The sequence below is a fragment of the Oryctolagus cuniculus genome, chromosome 15 (assembly GCF_051225735.1).
Source record: "Oryctolagus cuniculus isolate XC-2025 breed Fujian yellow rabbit chromosome 15, ASM5122573v1, whole genome shotgun sequence".
Classification (NCBI taxonomy): Eukaryota; Metazoa; Chordata; class Mammalia; order Lagomorpha; family Leporidae; genus Oryctolagus; species Oryctolagus cuniculus.
Genome location: NC_142881.1, coordinates 27,264,481 through 27,285,935, shown reverse-complemented (window position 1 = coordinate 27,285,935; position 21,455 = coordinate 27,264,481). Strand labels below are relative to the sequence as shown.

At 48.3% G+C, this 21,455-nt stretch overlaps 1 protein-coding gene across 6 annotated transcripts in view; it reads left to right on the top strand.

Annotated features, from left to right (window-relative positions):
* Nucleotides 1–21,455, top strand: part of SUFU (SUFU negative regulator of hedgehog signaling) — a 120,535-nt gene that overhangs the window by 57,381 nt on the left and 41,699 nt on the right. The window contains exon 1 of one of the 6 annotated variants that reach the window (XM_089314426.1): nt 17,438–20,840. The exons of the other annotated variants lie outside the window; for them this stretch is intronic. Within the exon in view, the coding sequence (XP_089170552.1) occupies nt 20,705–20,840 (136 nt within the window). The 5' untranslated portion in view covers nt 17,438–20,704. Of the gene's footprint in view, nt 1–17,437; nt 20,841–21,455 lie in introns of those variants that run through there. 6 annotated transcript variants of the gene reach the window in all.

Below are 21,455 nucleotides of genomic sequence, written 5' to 3'. Positions count from 1 at the left end.
CGCAGCGCACCGGCCGCAGCGGCCATTGGAGGGTGAACCAACGGCAAAGGAAGACCTTTCTCTCTCTCTCTCTCTCACTGTCCACTCTGCCTGTCGGAAAAAAAAAAAAAAAATCTTAAGGAGTGACAGGCAGATCCATGGCAGGAAGTAGAATTCTGCACTTGCTATGTTTGCTACTGTCCCACTGGCCAGAGCAGGGCCCATGGCCAACCCTGGAGGGAGGAAGGTGAAGTTACAGGTACAAGGTATGAATTCAAGAAGTATATTAACCCAACCTATTAAATCTAAGTGGTTTACCCTGAGGAGCTGTTTTTCTTATCACTTATACAGCATAGTTTATAGATTTATCATACTGGTCATCCAAATAGAGTATATTCTGAGTTAACAAGATGTCCCAAAATGTATTAACTCAACCACACTATTGCACATATTTCAATACATTTTATATACTTATTTTTGGAAATATGAATACTCATCTTTCTACCTATACAGTTTAAAGATTTGGAGGTACGGAGCGGACATTTGGCACAGTAGTTAAAACGCTGCTTGGGACAACTACATCCCATATTAGAGTGCCTAGGTTTATGTCTACTTATAATGTGTACTTTGGGAGGTGGCAGATGATGGTTGAAGTACCTGGGTTCCTGCCACCCAAATGGGAGACCTGGATGGAATCCCATTATCTTGGTTTTGACCTGGCCCAGCCCTGGCTGTTGTGGGCATTCAGGAAGTGAACCAGTGTGTGGAAGACCTTGGTCTGTCTGTGTTTCTGCCTTTCAAATAAAATGAAAATAAGCAATATTTAAAAATTTTAAAATATATTTGTAGGTAATAATGATAATACGAGGATAACCACTAGAACTGTCTCATTGAAAATGAAGATGCTGGAGGGGGTGTCGTGGTAAAGCAGATTAAGCCACATCTCATGTTCTAGTGACTGAATTAAGTCCCACCCCTATTTCTGATCAGCTTCTTGCAAATGTGCCTGAGAGGCAGCAGATGGTGTCCTAAGTACTAGGCTCCTGCACATGTAGGAGATCTGGATAGAATTCCAAACTCCAGGGCTTATCTCTTATACACTGGATAGAATTCCAGACTCCAGAATTCCAGGGCTTCGCCTGGCCCAGCCCTGGGTGATGCAGGCATTTGAAGAGTAAACCAGAAGGTGGAAAGTCTCTTTCTTTCTGCCTTCCCCCATCGCTGTTTTTCAAATGTAATAAAAATAAATAAATGTTTTTTGATCTGTTTAATTCTTTATCTGACTCCAGAGGGTTTCTCTCTCTTCATATTAAATGGAAGCCAGTAGTTTGGGCCAAACCAGTTTATACTGAAAGGTTCAGGAGCCATACTCTGTCCTTGCCATCCTCTCCCTTGAAGGAAAATCCAAGATGCTCATTTTATCTGCATCTCGCTAGCCTGCAAATGCTGAGAACACAACTCTCCTTGCTCCCAAAACAAGAAAGCAAAATCTTTCTTTTTTAAGATTTATTTATTTATTTGAAAGAGTTACAGAGAGAGGTAGGGACAGAGAGAGAGGTCTTCCATCTGCTGGTTCACTCCCCAGATGGTTGCAACGGCTGGAGCTGCGCCAATCCGAAGGCAGGAGCCAGGAGCTTCTTCCAGGTCTCCCACACGGGTGCAGGGGCCCAAGGACTTGGGCTGTCTTCTGCTTTCCCAGGCCATAGAAGAGAGCTGGGTCGGAAGAGGAGCAGCCAGGACTGGAGCCAGCACCCGTATGGGATGCCGGTGCTTTGGGCCAGGGCTTTAACCCACTGCGCCACAGCACCGGCCCCAAAAAATGTTTCTCCTAGAATAGTGTCTCTTTCTAGATTTCCATACTTCAGTGGAGTTAGTCTGCAAGGGTTAGGATTCTTCTTCCTCTTCGGAATTCAGGCACAATGAAGGCCATGCTGAAGTTCTTTGAGCAGTGTTCACAGGTATAAATGCAGCTTTGCTCCAGAACAGAAGTGCGTTAGGTCTGTTCACTCCTAGCAAATGGAAATTGCAGTTGTGTGTAGTCATTTTTAGCCAGACCAGTCTGGTAGTTTGTTTACAGAAATATTTATTTATTTATTTATTTTAGATTTGTTTATTTGAAAGACAGAGTTACGGGGCTGGGGTGGAATGGAGGATCTTCCATCTGCTGCTGGTTCAGTCCTCAAATGGCCAGGACACTTGAAACTGGGCAAGGCCACAGCCAGGAGTCTGGAACTCTGTCCAGGTATCCCACATGAGTGTCAGGGGCCCAAGTACTTGGGAATTCTTCTGCTTTCCCGGGCATATTAGCAAGAGGCTGGATCAGAAATAGAACAGCTGGGCTCATCTGGGATGCTGGCATTGCAGGCATTGGCTTAACCTGCTACACCACAATGCTGGTGCCATGTGTATCATTTTGATCTTAGATCTTAGATGCTTTTGAAGGCAATGTTACCCTGGCTGCAAAGCAGTAAAAAATGCTGAAAGCTTGCATAAGAAATGATGTACAGTGGTGGGCATTGTAGCACAGTGGGTTAAGCTGTCACTAGGGGCACCCACATTCCATATTAGAATGCCTGGATCAAGTCTTGGCTACTCCATGCTTCTGATCCAACTTCCTACTTATGTACCTGAGAGGCACTGGATGATGGCCCAAGTACTTGGGTTCCTGCCACCCACATGGGAGACTTGGATGGTGGTCCTGGCTCCTGGCTTTAGCCTGGCCTAGCCCCCAGCTCTTGTAGTATTTGGGAAGTAAATCAGCAAATGGAAGAGCTCTCTGTCTGTCTCTCCATCTGTCACTCTGCCTTTCAAATATATCTATATAATCTAGATATATAATGATGTACAGTGATGTTGGAAACAGAAATAAAACTAAGAATACAAATTGCAAAAGGAGAAGAGGGGCTGTTTTTATGTGAATGACAATAATAAGCAAGAGAAAAATAAAATGAAATGAGACATTTGATTTCTGTGGCAAGAGGACCAGAATCATTAGTCTGGTTAACCTAGAAGAAAGTGGATATTTCTTTTTTTTTAAATAAATGTTTTGCTTAAATATGTGTGTGCCAGACTTTTTTTTTTCTCTTTTTATTTATTTACTTGAAAGTCAGAGTTACACAGAGAAGGAGAGGCAGAGAGAGAGAGAGAGAGAGAGGTAGAGGTCTTCCATTCGCTAGTTTATTACCCAGATGGTCACAACGGCCGGAGCTGTGCCGATCCAAAGCCAGAAGCCAGGAGCTTCCTCCAGGTCTCCCACATGGGTGCAGGGGCCCAAGGACTTGGGCCATCTTCCACTGCTTTCCCAGGCCATATAAGAGAGCTGGATCAGAAGTGGAGCACTTGGGACTCGAACCAGCATCCATATGGGATGCCAGCACTTCAGGCGGTGGCTTTACCCACTACGCAACAGTGCCAGCCCCAAAAGTGGATATTTCTTTAGGAACTTAAACAGTCAGTTGGTGAAAGTGCCACCGGTGGCATTCGTCATAGTGTTTAGCCAAGCATAGCACCCTAGATGTTCAGCCTGTCTGGATAAGTACCTTTCGCACTAAGTGGTGGTATGGTGGCCAGTGCAAGATTGCAGGGCTACACAGCAGATGTGTCGAGAAGAGGGCTCTTTGTTCTGATCCTAAGTATACAAATAATATATAACTATACCTCAGCAGTTAAAAATGCAGACCCTAGAGGTGGGCATTGTGGTACAGCAGGTTAAGCTGCTGGTTGGGACTCCCACATCCCTCACAGGAGTGCCAGGGTGAGTTTTGGATACTCCACTTCTGATCCAGCTTCTTGCAGCAAATGATGGCCCAAGTTGTTTGGTCCCTGCTACCCAAGTGGGAGACCTGGATAGAGTTCTAGGCTCCCAGCTTTGGCTTGGCCCAGCCTTGGCTGCTGTGGGCATTTGAGAAATAAACCAGTAGATACTATATCCATTTCTCTATCTCTCCCTCTTTTCTCTGTCACTCTGCCCTGCAAATAAATAAATAAATCTTTTCTTTAAAAAATCATATTCCAGGTGCCTGTGCTGTGACATAGTGGGTAAAACCTCCACCTTCAGTGCCGGCATCCCATATGGGCGCCAATTCGACCTGGCTGCTCCACTTCCAATCCAGCTCTCTGCCATGGCCTGGGAAAGCAGTAGAAAATGGCCCAAATGCGTGGGCCCCTGCACCCATGTGGGAGACTCAGAAGAAGCTCCTGGCTCCAAGCTTTGGATCGGTCCAGCTCTGGCTATTGTTGCCATTTGGGGAATTAACTAGCAAACGGAAAACTCTAACTCACTCTCTCTCTCTCTCTCTCTCTCTCTCTCTGCCTCTAATTCTCCCTTTCAAATAAATAAATAAATCTTAAAAAAATACCTTCTAAAAAATCATATTCTAGGAAGTGGATGATTAGCCTAGTGGTTCAGACATCCATGCCCCACACTAGAGTGCCTAGGTGTGATGGTTTGATGCCCAGCTCTGGCTCCTAACCCTGATCCCAGCATCCTGCCAACACAGACTCTAGGAAACAGTGGTGTAGCTCAAGGTGTTGGGCACCTCCCATCCATGGGACTGCGTATTCAGCTCCTGGCTTCAGCCAGGGCCATTGTGGGCATTTGGGGAATGAACCAGTGGGTGGGCATTCTCTTTGTCTCTCTGCCTTTCATCAATAAAAATAATTTTTCAAAACTTTTTAAAAATAGTCATATTCTAGGAGTGGCAGTTGGCACAGAGGTTGAGATGCTGACTGGGGCACCCATATCTCATGTTGGAGATCCTGGCCCAAGTCCCAGCTGCACTTCTGATCCAGCTTTCTGCATTGCTCACCTTGGGAAAGCAGCAGATGACGAAACAGGTGTTTGGATCACTGTCACCTGTTCCTGGCTTTTGCTGGGCCCAGCCCTGATTGCTCCAGACATCTGGGGAGTGAATCAACAAAGAGAAGATCTCTCTCTCTCTGTCAAATAAAATAAAGATTAATCAGAGCCAGCATTGTGGCGTAATGGGTTAAACTGCCACTTGCAATGCCAGCATCCTATGTAGGTGCCTGTTGGAATTCTGGCTGCTCCACTTCTGATCCAGGTCCCTGCTAATGCTCCTGGGATAGCAGCGGAAGATGGACCCAATCCTTGGGCCCCTGCACCCATGTAAGAGAACCTGATAAAGCTCCTGGCTCCTGGCTTTAGTAAGGCCCAGCCCTGGCTATTGTAGCCACTTGAGGAGTGAACCAGTGGATGGAAGATCTCTCTATCTGCATCTTCCCCTCTCTCTGTAACTCTGTCTTTCAAATTAATAAAAATAAGTCTTGGGGCCAGCACTGTGGTGCAGTGGGTTAAAGCCCTGTCCTGAAGTGCTGGCATCCCATATAGACTCTGGTTCTAGTCCCAGCTACTCCTCTTCCAATCCAGCTCCCTGCTATGGCCTAGGAAAGCAGTAGAAGATGGCCCAAGTGCCTGGGCCCCTGCACCCATGTGGGAGACCCAGAAGAAGCTCCTGGCTCCTGGCTTTGGATTGGCTAAGCTCCAGCTGTTGCAGCCATCTGGGGAGTGAACCAGCAGATGAAAGACCTCTCTCTCTCTCTCCACCTCTCTCTGTAACTCTGTCTTTCAAATAAATAAAATAAATCTTAAAAAATAAAATAAAAATAAGTCTTAAAAAATGAAATAATAGGGGCTGGCACTGTGGCACAGTGGGTTAAAGCCCTGGCCTGAAGTGCCGGCATCCCAGGGCGTTGGTTCAAGACCCAGCTGCTCCATTTCTGATCCAGCTCTCTGCTATGGCCTGGGAAGGCAGCAGAAGTTGGCCCAAGTCCTTGGGCCCCTGCACCCATGTGGGAGACCCAGAGGAAGCTCCTGGCTCCTGGCTTTGGATTGGTGCAGCTCTGGCTGTTGCGGCCAATTGGGGAGTGAACCATCGAATGGGAGACTTCTCTCTCTCTGCCTCTCCTCTCTCTGTGAAACTCTGACTTTCAAATAAATAAACTAGGCCGGCGCTGTGGCTCAATAGGCTAATCCTCCACCTTGCGGCACCGGCACACCGGGTTCTAGTCCCGGTCGGGGCGCTGGATTCTGTCCCGGTTGCCCCTCTTCCAGGCCAGCTCTCTGCTATGGCCAGGGAGTGCAGTGGAGGATGGCCCAGGTGCTTGGGCCCTGCACCCCATGGGAGACCAGGAAAAGCACCTGGCTCCTGGCTCCTGCCATCGGATCAGCGCGGTGCGCCGGCTGCAGTGGCGGCCATTGGAGGGTGAACCAACGGCAAAAGGAAGACCTTTCTCTCTCTGTCTCTCTCTCTCACTGTCCACTCTGCCTGTCAAAAATAAAAAAAAAAAATAAAATAAAAAAAATAAATAAATAAATAAAATTTAAAAAAAATGAAATAATAAAATGAAGATTAATTAATTAAAGGACTTGATGGATAATACATGTACCAATTATATATATATATTTTAAAAATTCATACTGTAGTTACAGTCAAATTCCACCTAATGTTAGGTCCTCTCCATGAAGGAACAGACAAGTTCATCCATTTGGTGCAAGTCCTCGAAACCTTCCGACTTTTTTCTGTGTGTTCGCCTCTCCTATGTACCTATGAAATAGTTTAGGGACTGACGCTGTGGTGTCTGCGGTTAAGCTTCCGCCTGCAGTGCTGGCATCCCATACGGATGCAGATTCTAGTCCTGGCTGTTCCACTTCCGATCCAGCTCTCTGCTAATGTACCCAGGAAAGCAGCAGAAGACAGCCCAAGTACTTGGGCCCCTGCATCTTCATGGGAGCCCTAGAAGAAGATCCTGGCTCCTGGCTCCTGGCTGCTGGCTGCTGGCTCCTGGCTCCTGGCTCCTGACTCCTGGCTCCTGGCTCCTGGCTTCAGCCCAGCCCAGCCCTGGCCTTTACAGCCATTTGGGAAGTGAACCAGCACATGGAAAATTTCTCTCTCTTTCTCTCTCTCCTTCTCTCTATGTATCTCTGCCTTTCTGATAAATAAATAAATATTAAAAAGAAAGAAAAAAGGAAATGGTTTAGGTTTGTGTGGGTTTTTTTCCTTTCTTTAGTGTACGTGAAACTGTCCTGCATTTTTTAATCAACAGTGTGTTTTGAAGATCTTTATCTCATTGATTTTTTTACCTTTGCCTGTGACTTACAGTATGAATAACCCTTCCCTGGTGACACACGTTGCAGTAGTTTCCATTTGTCCTGTTAGGAACAGTGCGCAGATGCAGTGGCCCTCCTGGGACTCCTTGTGAGGAACATGTTTTGCTCCCAGATAGATAACTTAAGAAGTAGCATGATTAAAGGTTAAATTAAATTAGAGCCTGCCACTTTAGTCCTCCAAAGTGGCTATACCAGTTTATACGTTCCTGGCAACCAATTGGCTTTTCACTCTGGATTTAACTGGTCTCTTCAGGAAAAAGATGGAAAGAGTAGAATCACACGCTTGATTTTAAAGCTTCAAAGGATTTTCTGGCATGGTTTGGTTGAAATGTGTATGGGACTGCAAGTGTAAAACCCTCAGAGCTCCATTGGCTCTGAGAATAAAGGAGCTTGGACTCACATGTGGGGGTGGCAGGCCCTCTGTGCTGACCAAGGAGAGAGAGGAGCCAGGGCAGAAGAGTGTCTGCACATAGACAGGTGTCTAAACAGATGTAGCTGCTCACAAGGAAAAGTGAAAGCATCCGTTAGACTAGAACCCAGAGCCCTGTGAAATGGTAAACAGGGACCTGTGTTCTTTGCAGGCATGCACGGCTCATGGTAGACAAAAAATGGGTTTTGACGAGTGACAACTGCAAGCTATGTTCAGGTGAGCCTCAGGTTCAGTTGGCAGTCGAGGTACTCACCTGCCCCATCGGGAGAGCCAGGTGTCCTGCAGTGGGCCTGTGGCTGTGGGCCCGGGGCAGGGCGGGCATTAACCGGGATTCTCACTGTGTCTCTGGAGGGAGCCACATCAGCCCAGTCCTGAAAGATTTGCAGGCTGCAAACCCCCAAAGCCTGGCTTTGGGGTGAGGGCCTCTGACAGCCACAGCTTCCTCCCAGCCCTGCTGTGGTCTGTATCCCAGTTTGCTGAGCTTCTCTGCTTAGAAAATGGATTTTTCTTAGACTTCATCATTTTCCTTTTGATTGTGGCTTTGAAGGAGATAGCAGAAATTGGAGAATGAGAGATTTTTTTTTTTTTTTTTTTTTTTGACAGGCAGAGTGGACAGAGAGAGAGACAGAGAGAGAAAGGTCTTCCTTTGCCGTTGGTTCACCCTCCAATGGCCGCCGCTGCAGCCGGCGCACCGCGCTGATCCGATGGCAGGAGCCAGGATCCAGGTGCTTTTCCTGGTCTCCCATGGGGTGCAGGGCCCAAGCACCTGGGCCATCCTCCACTGCACTCCCTGGCCACAGCAGAGGGCTGGCCTGGAAGAGGGGCAACCGGGACAGAATCCGGCGCCCCGACCGGGACTAGAACCCGGTGTGCCGGCGCCGCAAGGTGGAGGATTAGCCTATTGAGCCACGGCGCCGGCCTGAATGAGAGATTTTTAGAAAATGCATAGAGGGGGCCTGTGCTGTGGCATAGCGAGTAAAGCCGCTGCCTGCAGTGCCAGCATCCCATATGGGTGCCAGTTTGAGTCCTGGCTGCTCCACTTCCAATCCAGCTCCCTGCTGATGGACTAGGAGAGCAGTAGAAGATGACCCAAGTCCTTGGGCCCCTGCATCCATCCAGGCAACCCAGAAGAAGCTCCTGGCTCCTGGATTCTGGCTTCAGGTCGGCCCAGCTCCAGCTGTTGCAGCCATTTGAGGAATAAACCAGCAGATGGAAGCACTCTTGCTCTCTCTTTGTCTCCCTTGCTCTCGCTCTCTCTCTCTGCCTCTGCCTCTCTGTAACTTTGCCTTTCAAATAAATAAATAAACCTTAAAAAAGAAAGAAAATTCACAAGGAAACAATTTTTAATCTCCTTTGACTAGCTTTCTAATCCTTTTCAATTCCTTTGATTCCAGGCGAAACCCAGAAGGCATGTTCTTTATGTCTTTCAGTTCTGAAAGAGCGAACCTGTCTCCTCACTCTTCTCTGTACATTCATGTCCTCTCACGATGTCTCACAACCACATTTGGCCAGTTTAATATCAAACAGAACTAGTTGAGGGAAGCTCTCTAACCACTCAGATTAACTTTTCAGTTGTAACACTTCATTCAGAACTTCTAAAAGGTGGGTGGTTGGGCACGGGTGAGTCATGCTTCCACCACTTGGCCAGATTGGAAAAACTTGACTGGCCGGGCTGCACACCGTCTATCTAATTGTGAGGAATTTTGCTTTCTAGCCTCAAAAGCTCGTTGACCACACATATGGAGACTTGTTTTGGTTTTCTCTGCACTGTTTGTTCTGTTGATCCTTCTGTCTTGAAGAAAGGCTTCTGTCTTGGGCCCTCTCTGGAGGAGTTGTATTGGAAACTTCAGTGGGGCTACTGTGAAGGTGTGCTCCTGGATTCCCTTCTCTCACCAGTGGCTGGTCTGCCATGGGAGTGTATGGAGAAAGCTCAAGGCGCCTGACTCTCTGGTGTTGAATCAAGTGCAGATTCTGAGCTGCAGGGCAGCCCGCGTCTCCCTCTTCTTGCAGGAGATGAAGTGTTAAAGGGGAAGTCCCCAGGACTCCTATAAGAGGACGTGCATCATCGCATTTAGCTGATGTTCAAAGTTCCTCCTGTCCATCTGCTGCAAGCTTCCTAGCTTTGGCTTAGGGGTGAGAAGTAGGGGCAGCAGGCAAGGAAGTTCAGGGCCCTATCGAGGGGCTGTGACACACAGCTTTTTGTGGCTCTGTGGAGGAAAGGGAGTTGCTACTGTCAGGAAAAAGTGAGGGCTGATCTTCAAGGAGGGTCTGCTGCCCTCTTTTGGTGGGTGAGTGCTGTCAGGTGAAGGTAGTCTGCCTGGAGGAGGCTTGGAGTGGAGGTGTCAGGACAGCAAGGGTAATGCCTCTGTACAATGCCCGGGGCCATTCCTTCTCTAAAATGAAGGTAGCATCATGGGTGTACATGGGTGTATTAAGGGTTCCAGAAATGTAATATGTAGCAGTGATGTCAGACTGTCCTGTACCCCGTGGCTCCTAACACCATAGGCACATACATCCTTACTTTCAGCTTAACTTAGAGCAAGAAGAAAGCTCCTGGGCTTCAAACATTGAAACAGATGTACTGAGATCCAGTGGGGACAGTGGACACACTGTCCCAGCCCCGTTGGGAGTGTATGGGCTGGGCCAAAGTCAACTGGACAGTGAACTGTACCTCCTTCACTGCCTCAGCCCGGGCTGGTTCATTCGGCGGTGCCTCCAGCTTGTCTCCTACCTTCACTGGGCAGTCATGGGGTTGCCTAGACCTGTGTAGACCTGTGTCCACCTTGGGAGTATTTTCAGCTCATGAGCCTTCAGTTTCTTTAAGGGCTCTCTTCCCATCTTAGAGGAAGCTTTGTCTGGGGCTAGCTCTGCTGCGTAGCCCACAGTGGTTCAGCAGAAACTTGAGATTTCTCAGGAAGGAGGGTAAGGTTAGGCAGTTACCAGATTCTCCGCATGCGTGTGAGCTTCATCCTGGGACTTCCAGAGACAGGCGCAAGCTAGCTGTCCCTTCCCTATTCCATAGTCTGTGTCACTAGTGACAGATCTGATGCCTCTGGCATTTTGGGGAAGGGCTGCTGAGCCTTCCTAGAAACCAACTCTGGGTCTTCGTGGAGGACCCCCAGGCCCTGGTTGTCAGAGTGATTGTGAATACCAAAAAGGCTAGAGAAATGGAGATTGTTTCGCAAGAAAGTGTGATGGCTGCGCCCTGGCTCAAGGCTTAACCCCCAAGTCTGCCAGCCTTCTGTGGGTCACCTCCCATTGTCCTGCTGCCTCCAACACCTCCTGCAGACCAGTCACTCACGTGGTACCTGGTGTAGTTCAGCTGTGTTTCCTGCCCTGTTCTTTTTTTTTTTTTTTTTTTTTTGACAGGCAGAGTGGACAGTGAGAGAGAGAGACAGAGAGAAAGGTCTTCCTTTGCCATTGGTTCACCCTCCAATGGCCGCCGCGGCCGGCGCGTTGCGGCCGGCGCACCGCGCTGATCCGATGGCAGGAGCCAGGAGCCAGGTGCTTTTCCTGGTCTCCCATGGGGTGCAGGGCCCAAGCACTTGGGCCATCCTCCACTGCACTCCCTGGCCACAGCAGAGAGCTGGCCTGGAAGAGGGGCAACCAGGACAGAATCCGGCGCCCCGACCGGGACTAGAACCCGGTGTGCCGGCGCCGCTAGGCGGAGGATTAGCCTAGTGAGCCGCGGCGCCGGCTCCTGCCCTGTTCTGTGTCCCTGGGAAGCAGGTCATCATCTGGGAGTGCTCAAACGAGCACCTAGAAGAAAGGGGCCTTTGACTTTAGGGCTCCAAGCTTCAGCCACAAGAAACCCACTCTGCTGGGCTCCAAAAGGGAACATGAGCTTCCTCTCCACAGCCCAAGCGCATTAATCCTGACCGCCAGGGTTGGGCGCAGGGGTGGGGTCTGATTTCTAAGCTATTGTGTAAAACATCTCCGCGATTGCAATTTGCCCAGAATGGAGACAGACCTTCATTCTCCAGAGTTAGGGTGAATTCAGAACTCGGAGAATGCATGTGTTCTTCAGTGTTTCAAAGGCAGCGTAATTACTTTACAAACAAGGGCTGCTTCTTCTGCAACCCATTTCCCTAGGTTTTGCTAACTTATTATATCTAGGACAGCGGGTCTAGACCACCGTGACTAAAGGTGGGAGTCTGGGAGGTGGGGGTGAGGCAGTGGCCAATTTGAGGAGCCTATTGGAGTCTAGACAGCCATTCAGGTCCCTACCTCAGCTTGAGTTCTTGAGAGTTCTTGCTGAGGAGTGTGTGTTATGTGACATACAATTCAGCAAACAGAACAGCTGTCACCAGCCTTGTGTTGGACTTGTTGACCTCCTGGAGTGGGAGTCCGCCCCTGGGGAATTTGCTGGTGACTGCTCAGGTGGCAGAAGGAGCTTTCTCATCTTACTTGAGGCTTGAGGCGCAGTTCAGAGGAGGGGAGGGGATGGGTGTCAACTTTCAGAGCCAGATGGTAGGGGTCCCAGGGATTTTCATCTTCACTTCTTGGTGAGAATACTTCGGGGAGTCAGAGGAGGGAGAGAGGGAGTGAGTCCTCCAACCTCAGAACGAAACAGCTGGGCCTGCACTGAGGCGTTATTAGCATTTCAAAACCCCTCGGAAGGGGCCCTGAGGGCTTCCTGGGCTGGGCACCAGGGCCCAAGTGCTGAGACCCCAGCGGCTCCACACAGAATGGGGCTGAGCATCCAGGGCAAAAAGACCAGACCGAAATCAAGAATGAGTCCATTGTGGCTTTGTCCCAGGCTTGAAAGCTGTGACCAAGGCCCTTTCATTGTTAAGAAAGGCTGTTGCTTGGCCACAGCAGGGTTAGTAAGTCTGCTTCCTCTCTGGCCAGGCCCTGCTCGTCCCTGGAAGGTTCTGTGAGGTAGTGGTCTCTAAATGCTTCTGTGGAAAGCTATATCTGCTATCCCCTCCCCAGCCTGCATTAGCTCAACAGTACCCTTTGCCAGCCCTGGCCACACATGCACAGGTTGGACTGCCCTTTGCTTTGGGGTTTTTGCTTGCCTTGGGGTCTCTCACAGTTGCCCAAATTAAGCTTCTTTTGGTCATTTCTTATCGAATTTAAACAAATTCGCACGTTATTTTATTAACTGCTGGTTAATAAAAGGTCAGGGCTCCAACCCTGTCCAACACTTTCCCCAAGTCCTTGCCTGGTTTAGAGTCAATTTCCACAAGACCAGACATTAGATTTGCCTGTGAAGCTCCAGGAAACTGGCCCTTCTCTCTTTTAAACCAGGAGCAGTGGTGCCACCTACTGGGCGCATGCTGTTAGCTACAGGCTCTGTGGCTGGTCCTCCTGCTTGGTGACCAGGTGTTAGGTGAGAGCTTCTATCCTTTTAGTACCAGCATAATAACATGCAGGAATGGAAAGCCTACTGAGTGAGCACAGCACTTCCTGTTAACAGGCAAGGGAACAGGCTGTGACACTGTGGTCGGCAACTCGTAACATTTTGTTTTGTATTATTTTGAAGTTACCAAATTATCTTCCACTTAATGGTAAGCAACACTGATTTTCCATCTTTTTTTTTATTTTTATTTTTATTTTTTTTTTTTTTTTGACAGGCAGAGTGGACAGTGAGAGAGAGAGACAGAGAGAAAGGTCTTCCTTTGCCGTTGGTTCACCCTCCAATGGCCGCCGCGGCCGGCGCGCTGCGGCTGGCGCACCGCGCTGATCCGATGGCAGGAGCCAGGAGCCAGGTGCTTTTCCTGGTCTCCCATGGGGTGCAGGGCCCAAGCACCTGGGCCATCCTCCACTGCACTCCCTGGCCACAGCAGAGAGCTGGCCTGGAAGAGGGGCAACCGGGACAGAATCCGGCGCCCCGACCGGGACTAGAACCCGGTGTGCCGGCGCCGCTAGGCGGAGGATTAGCCTAGTGAGCTGCGGCGCCGGCCTATTTTCTTTATTTTTTTTATAATTTTTATTTATTTCCTTTTTTACTTGAAAGCTAAGAGAAAGAGAAAGAGACACAGACAGAAAGAGATCTTTCATCCACTGGTTCGCTCCCAAATTTCCACAACAAAGCCAGGATCCCAGAAACCATTCTGGGTCTCCTCTGTGGGTGAAAAGGACCCAAGGACCTCAGTCAGCACCAGCTGCCTCCAGGGTATGCATCAGCAGGAAGTTGGAACCAGAACTTGAATCCGGGCACACTGATGTGGAATGCAAGCATCCGAAGCAGCGTCTTAACTGCTATCACAGATGCCCACTCCTCACTTTTTTTTAAACCTGAAACAACTTATTTTAAAAGGTAATTTCATATCACTATACTAAATAAGGAAAATAGGAGTGGACATTTGGTACAATGGTTAAATGATTAAGATGCCACTTGGGTCTCCTGCATGCCCTATCAGAGTACCTGAGTTCAAATCATGGCTCTGCTTCCAGTTCCAGCTCCCTGCTGATGAACACCCTGGGAGAAACTTGGGTCAAGTACTTGAGTCACTGCCACCCACAAGGGAGACCCAGATTGGTTTCCTGGCTCCTGGCTTCAGCCTCGCCCAGCCTGGCTGTTGGGAGCATTTTGGGGGGTGAACCAGCAGATGGGATATCTGTCTGTCTCTGTTTTTCTGTCTTTCAAATAAAAAATAGTCCATTTTGGGAAAAAATATAGATAGGTAAATAATGGTATTGGTGGTATACAGGTACTGCAAAAATTCTGATAGCTGTATAAATGACTCAGAAGTTTGAGAAAGTGTTGGCTTGTGCCCATTATCACTAACTACTCCATGACCTTGGGCAGGCTTTCCTCTTTTGTAGATAAGAAAAGGTCCAAAGGTGGTTGTTCAGACTAGACCTAAGAACTCTGATGTCCCAGCATGGTAAATGGGGTTTCCTCCAGGCTGAGCTAAGGAGCCTGGGGAGGTGGTCACAGAATCCAGGGGCCTGCCCTTGCTCCTCCTGCTTTGCTTCTTGCCTGAGATTACTTCCCTTTGCTTCTTTCTGTCTGTTAAAGCTGTTTAAAGCAACAGCTTTTTTGAGATCTGATTCATATACCATAAAACCTACGGTTGCAAAACCATCACCACAATGAATCCTATAACAATTTTATCACCCGTTATACAGATCACCCCCAGGACCCCAAAACCATCCCAGCCCTAGGCAACTACTAATCCTATCTGTGTCCATAGATTTGCCTATTCTGAACATTCCATAGAAATGGAATCTCTTTTTTTTTTTTTTTTTTTTTGACAGGCAGAGTTAGAGAGAGAAACAGAGGGAAAGGTCTTCCTTGCGTTGGTGCACCCCCCAAATGGCCGCTATGGCTGGAGCTACGCTGATCCAAAGCCAGGAGCCAGGTGCTTCCTCCTGGTCTCCCATGCGGGTGCAGGGCCCAAGCACTTGGGCCATCCTCCACTGCCTTCCCGGGCCACAGCAGAGTGCTGGCCTGGAAGAGGAGCAACCAGGACAGAATCCGGCACCCCAACCAGGACAAGAACCCGGTGTGCCAGCGCCGCAGGTGGAGGATTAGCCTAGTGAGCCGTGGTGCCTGCCAGAAATGGAGTCATTTAATAAATGATCTTATGAGACTGGCTTCTTTTACTCGGCATAATGTTGAGGCTTTTATTTATTTTAAAAATTATTTATTTATGTATTTGAAAGGCAGGTTACAGAGAGGGTTCACTCCCTAAATGGCCACAGTGGCCAGGGCTGGGCCAGGCCGAGAGAAAGAGTACTGAGTCTTTTTCAAGTTGTTTTTATTTACCTGAGATGCAGAGAAACAGAGAAAGAACGTTCCCATCTACTGGTTTGCTTCTCAAACGCTCACAATGACTGAGGCTGTGTTGGACCAGGAAGCTTAGTCCATGTCTCCTAATTGGCAGGAGCCCAATCTGCTTGTGCCATCACCACTGCCTCCCAAGGTCTGCATTAGCAGAAATCTGGAATCTGGAGCTGGAGTTGGGAATCGAACTCAGGTAGTCCAATGTGGGACTCAGGTGTCTTAACTGTAAGCCCAGTGTCCATTCCAGCATGGTTTGAGGTTCTGCTAATCCCATGCATTAGTACTGCATTCCTTTTCATTGACAAATAATATTTCATAGTATGGACACATCACATTTTGTGTATGTGTTCACCCATTAGTGGACATTTGAGTTTTTCTATTTTGGACTATTGTGAGTAATGCTGCTGTGAACATATGTGTACAGTCATGTGCAGGTTTTCGTTTCTCTTGGGTGTAACCTACGAGTGGAACTGCTGGCTCACATGGTGGTTCCATGTTTAGCGTTAGGAGAGTTGCTAAGACAGTTTCACATAACATGAGCTTTACCATTGCCACCTTTTTGGTCACAGCTGAGAGTACGGTTTGGCGCTCAGTCCATTCACATTGCTCTGCAGTCAGCACCACCATCTGTCTCCAGAACTTTTAAGAGTTTTATGGTTTTAGCTATTAATGTTAGATCTGTGATCAATTTTGAGCTCTTCTTTTAATAATGTAAGGAAAAGATCCAACTGGATTCTTTTTTCCTTCTTTTTCTTCCTTTCCTTTTTTTTTTTTTTTTTTTTTGGGATTTGTTTATCTACTTGCAAGGCAGTTACAGAGAGAGAGGGAGAGGGACAGAGACATCATCCATCCACTGATTCACTCTCCAAATGATCACAACGCCTGGGGCTGGACCAGGCTGAGGAGTTTCTTCCAGGTCTCCCATGTGGGTGCAGGGGTCCAAGCTCCCAGACCATCCTCCACTGCTCTCTCGGGCACATTAGCAGGGAGCTGGATTGGAAGTGGAGCGGCCAGGACTTGAACTGGCACCCATATGAGATGCCAGTGTTGCAGGCAATGGCCTTATCTGCTGTGCCACAGCGCCGGCCCCACAGCTGGATTTTTTTGCCTGTTGATATCTAGTTGTTTAGCACTATTTGCTGCAAAATGAGTCCTTCTATTGAACTGTCTTGGCACCTTGTCATAAATTAGTGACCATAAATATGAGTGTTTATTTCTAGACTCTCAATTCCATTACGTTGACTAAATGACTTTCTTTTTTTTTTTTTTTTTTTTTTTTTTTTTTTTTTTGACAGGCAGAGTGGACAGTGAGAGAGAGAGACAGAGAGAAAGGTCTTCCTTTGCCGTTGGTTCACCCTCCAATGGCCGCCGCGGCCGGCGCGCTGCGGCCGGCGCACCGCGCTGATCCGATGGCAGGAGCCAGGAGCCAGGTGCTTTTCCTGGTCTCCCATGGGGTGCAGGGCCCAAGCACCTGGGCCGTCCTCCACTGCACTCCCTGGCCACAGCAGAGGGCTGGCCTGGAAGAGGGGCAACCGGGACAGAATCCGGTGCCCCGACCGGGACTAGAACCCGGTGTGCCGGCGCCGCTAGGCGGAGGATTAGCCTAGTGAGCCGCGGCGCCGGCCTAAATGACTTTCTTTACATCAGTACTATAAGACTTCATTACTGGCCGGCACCGTGGCTCACTAGGCTAATCTTCCGCCTTGCGGCGCCAGCACACCGGGTTCTGTCCCGGTTGCCCCTCTTCCAGGCCAGCTCTCTGCTATGGCCCGGGAGTGCAGTGGAGGATGGCCCAAGTGCTTGGGCCCTGCACCCCATGGGAGACCAGGAGAAGCACCTGGCTCCTGCCTTCGGATCAGCGCGGTGCGCGGCTGCGGCAGCCATTGGAGGGTGAACCAACGGCAAAGGAAGACCTTTCTCTCTGTCTCTCTCTCTCACTGTCCACTCTGCCTGTCAAAAATAAAAATTAAAAATTAAAAAATTAAAAAAAAAAGACTTCGTTACTGTAGTTTTGTAGCAAGTATTGAAACCAGGAAGATTAAGTCTTTTAACTTTGTTCTTCATTATCAAGATTCTCTTGGCTATTCTGGGTCTAATCATTTCCATATGAATTTTAGAATCAGCTTATGAATTTCTACCAAAAATTGGCATGTGGCTTTTTTTTTTTTTTTTTTTTTTTACAGAGTGGACAGTGAGAGAGACAGAGAGAAAGGTCTTCCTTTGCCGTTGGTTCACCCTCCAATGGCCGCTGCGGCTGGCGCGCTGCAGCCGGTGCACCACGCTGATCCAAAGCCAGGAGCCAGGTGCTTCTCCTGGTCTCCCATGGGGTGCAGGGCCCAGGCACTTGGGCCATCCTTCACTGCACTCCCGGGCAACAGCAGAGGGCTGGCCTGGAAGAGGGGCAACCAGGACAGAATCCAGCACCCCAACTGGGACTAGAACCCGGTGTGCCGGCGCTGCAAGGCAGAGGATTAGCCTGTTGAGCCGCAGCGCCAGCCGGCATGTGGCATTTTTATGAGGACTGCTTGAATATCTATTGACCAATTTGGAAAATACTACGATTTTAACAATATAATGTCTTATGTATGATCCGTGAATAGTGAGTATCTGCATTTATGTAGGTGTTCTCTAATTTCTTTCAATTATATTTAGTACTTTTTACAGTAAAAGTTTTCACTATTTTAAAAAATCTGTTCCTAAGTATTATATTCTTAGGAATTATTTTCCTAATTTTTGAATTATTTTGTATTCTGTAACCTTGCTGAACTTGTTTATTCATTCTAATAGTTTATTTTTTCAAGTTTATTTACTTTATTTGAAAGGCAGAGAAAGAGAAAGGTCTTCCATCTACTGATTCACTTCCCAAATGCCTACAAAAGCTGGGGCTGGGCCAGGCTAAAGCCACGAGCCAGGAATTCCACCAACTTGGGTATCAGGGATCCAACTACTTGAGCCATTAACTGCCTCCTCTCGGGTGCACATTAATAGGCTGGATTAAAAACAGAGTGGGACTCACCCTAGGCACTCCTCCATGGGATGTGGTGTCCCTAGTGGTGACTTGGCCTCCCACCCCACAGTGCTCACACTCAAAAGTATTTTAGTGAATTCCTTAAGGTATTCTGTATTCAGGATCTGTCATCTGTGAATAAAGGCAGTTTTGCTTCTTTCCTTCTAACCTGAACATGTTTTATTTCTTTTTCTTGCCTGATTGTCCTGGCTAGAACTGTGGGGAGCAACCCGGACTGGACTGAGTTACTGGAATTAAGACTTATTCTATGCATCTGCTCTCCCACAATATGGCGCTGGGAGAGGAGAAAACAGCTTCTACGCAGCTGCCTCCAGTTCAGCCAATAAACTGTAGGACTTGCTCCTGATTGGAGAGCAGCGTACTCGGCGTGTGGGCAGCCGAGTTAGGATTGGCGGAGGAGGACTATAAAGGAGGAGAGAGACGGCATGCACCAGGAACATCTAAGGGGAACACCTGTGCAGCCCCCGAGAGAGCCGGCCGGCGGTGTGCCGCTCCCCTGCGGAAGTGGGGAATGTGGCAGGGGGAACCGCCCTTCCACGGAGGTGGAAGGGACAGTAGCCAACCCGGGAAGAACCAGCAGCAAACCCGGGAAGGGCCGAGCAGACGAAAGAACAGCGCAGGGTCCTGTGTCGTTCCTCCACGAAGAGGGGGAGCGACATAATGGTGCCGTGACTCGGATATGAAGCCTAGGCAGGGCTTAGTGTCGTTCCTCCATGAAGAGGGGGAGCGACAAGAACCTCTACAGGAATGCTGAGTAGAAGTGTCCAGTGGGCATCTCTGTCTGTTCCTGATCTTAGGCACAACTCACTTGTTGATCATCAAATACCATATTAGTCGTGAGTCTTCTGTAGATGTCTGTTTTCTGGTGAGGAAGTTCCATGGACTCCTAGTTTGAAGGTTTTTATCATGAAAAAGATAAAATGCTTGTTCTGTATCTGTTGGTGATAGTCCATGTGTTTGTAACCATAATTCTATTAATATATTACATGATATTCTACAAGCTTGCATTTCTGGGATAAATTCCAGTTGGTTGTGCAGAACCCTTTTTATATGTTGCTGAATTCAGTTTGCTGGTGTTTAGTTGAGAGTTTTTGTTTCTGTGTGCACAAAGGATATTGGTCTGTGGCTTCATTTTGTCGTGGTTTTCTCCTGGTGATGTCTTTGATTTTGATATCAGGCTAATTTTTTTAAAGTGATTTATTTATTTATTTGAAAGAGTTACAGAGAGCAAGAGAAAGAGGCAGGGAGAGATTTTCTCTCTGCTGGTTCACTCCCCAAATGGCCACAACAGTGGGAGCTGGATCAATCTGAAGCAAGGAGCCAGGAGCTTCTTCTGGGTCTCCCACTTGGGTGCAGGAGCCCCAGCACTTAGGCCATCCTTCGCTGGTTTTCCAGGCACATTAGCAGGCTTGAACTGGTGCATATATGGGATATCGATACCACAGGTGTTGGCCTTAGCCGCTATGCTACAGTGCTGGTGCCTAATAATGAGTGAATCTTGTTGTTTTTTGGAAGAGTTTGTGAAGAATTCATAACTCTTCTTTAATTCTTTGGTGAAATTTACCAGTGAAGTCATCTGGGCCTGAGTCGTGTGTGTGTGTGTGTGTGTGTGTGTGTGTGTGTAGGGGGATAGTTTTTAATTATTCAATCTTTTACTCATTGCATTGATGCTTACTTGTGTAGCATGTAAGTGGGTTGTAGATGCATATTTCTGTCAAAGAACAAGGGATCTAGGAGGAGTGAGTCCAACAGGAGTTGGAAAATTTGGGGGTGGTGGTCTTGTTGGCCTTATCTGGAGCCATGCCTTTTCTTCTCTCTCTATTGCCCAGTGTTCCTTAAAGGAAGCATTCTTCCTTCTCCCTCCTGAATGGATGCTACAGAGGTTAGGGCTGGTAACCTGAGCCTGTCTGTCTGGTGGAAAAGATGCTTGTAGAGCATCCCCCAGCACAGGAGGGAATAGCACTCAGACCAAGACAAGAAAGAGTGGGGGTCTCGGGCCACCCTGGGAGCCTTCAAGTTGGGGTTTGTGTGGGTACATGCTCTGCCTTGCCTCAAATATGGATAAAAAGTCAAGGTACTTAAATTCTCTCTCTCTCTCTCTCTCTCTCTCTCTCTCTCTCTCTCACTTTTTAAAAAGATTTTATTTATTTATTTGAGAGGTAGAGTTACATATAGTGAGAGGGAGAGACAGAGAGAAAGGTCTTCCATCTGCTAGTTCACTCCCCAAATGGCCGCAGTGGCTGGAGCTGAGCCTATCTGAAGCCAGGAGCCAGGAGCTTATTCCGGTCTCCCACATAGGTTCAGGGGCCCAAGTGCTTGGATCATTTTCTACTGCTTTCCCAGGGCATAGCAGAGAGTTGGATTGGAAGTGGAGCAACTAGGACTTGAACCAGCGCCCTTATGGGATGCAGGCGCCACAGGAACCTACTGTGCCACAGCGCCAGCCCTGTACTTGAACTCTTTAGAGTCCCAAATGATAAATTACACAGATGCTTTAAGAATGAGATTGCTCTCTATTTGCTGACAAGAGATCTAGGTAAGTGAAATGTGCAAAATGGTGTTAAAACACATGGAAGAGAGCTTATAGATACATATGGGCTGGTAGAGGCAGAGTACCTGTGTACCCCAGATAAGAGTCCAGGTCAGTAGGACATTGCACACCTGGATTTTCCCCCATGATGGTTATACTGCCTTAACAAAATGATGAGCCTGTGTCAAGTGCAGTGGTGAGGCTGTGAGGTAGCTGAGTCATCAGAGAAATAGCCACCCTTCCAGTCTGTCCACCTCTGCCCGGGGAAGTGAGGAACTACCCAGTCCTCCATTTCCCAGAGCCTTGAGTGCCCCTGGGAAATCCTTCTGTCCACTTGCGGGAAGTGGGTGGCAGATCTCACAGGCCCTCCAGCTTGGGTGCTCCCCTCTCTTTTTAAAAATTTATTAATTTACTTGAAAGTCAGAGTTACACAGAGAGAGAAGGAGAGGTGCAGAGAGAATCTTCCATCCTAGATGGCCACAGTGGCCAGAGCTGTGCCAATCCAAAGTCAGGAGCTAGGAACTTCCTCTGGGTCTCCCATGCGGGCACAGCGGCCCGAGGATTTGGGTCATCTTCTACTGCTTTCCCAGGCCATAGCAGAGAGCTAGATTGATAGTGAAG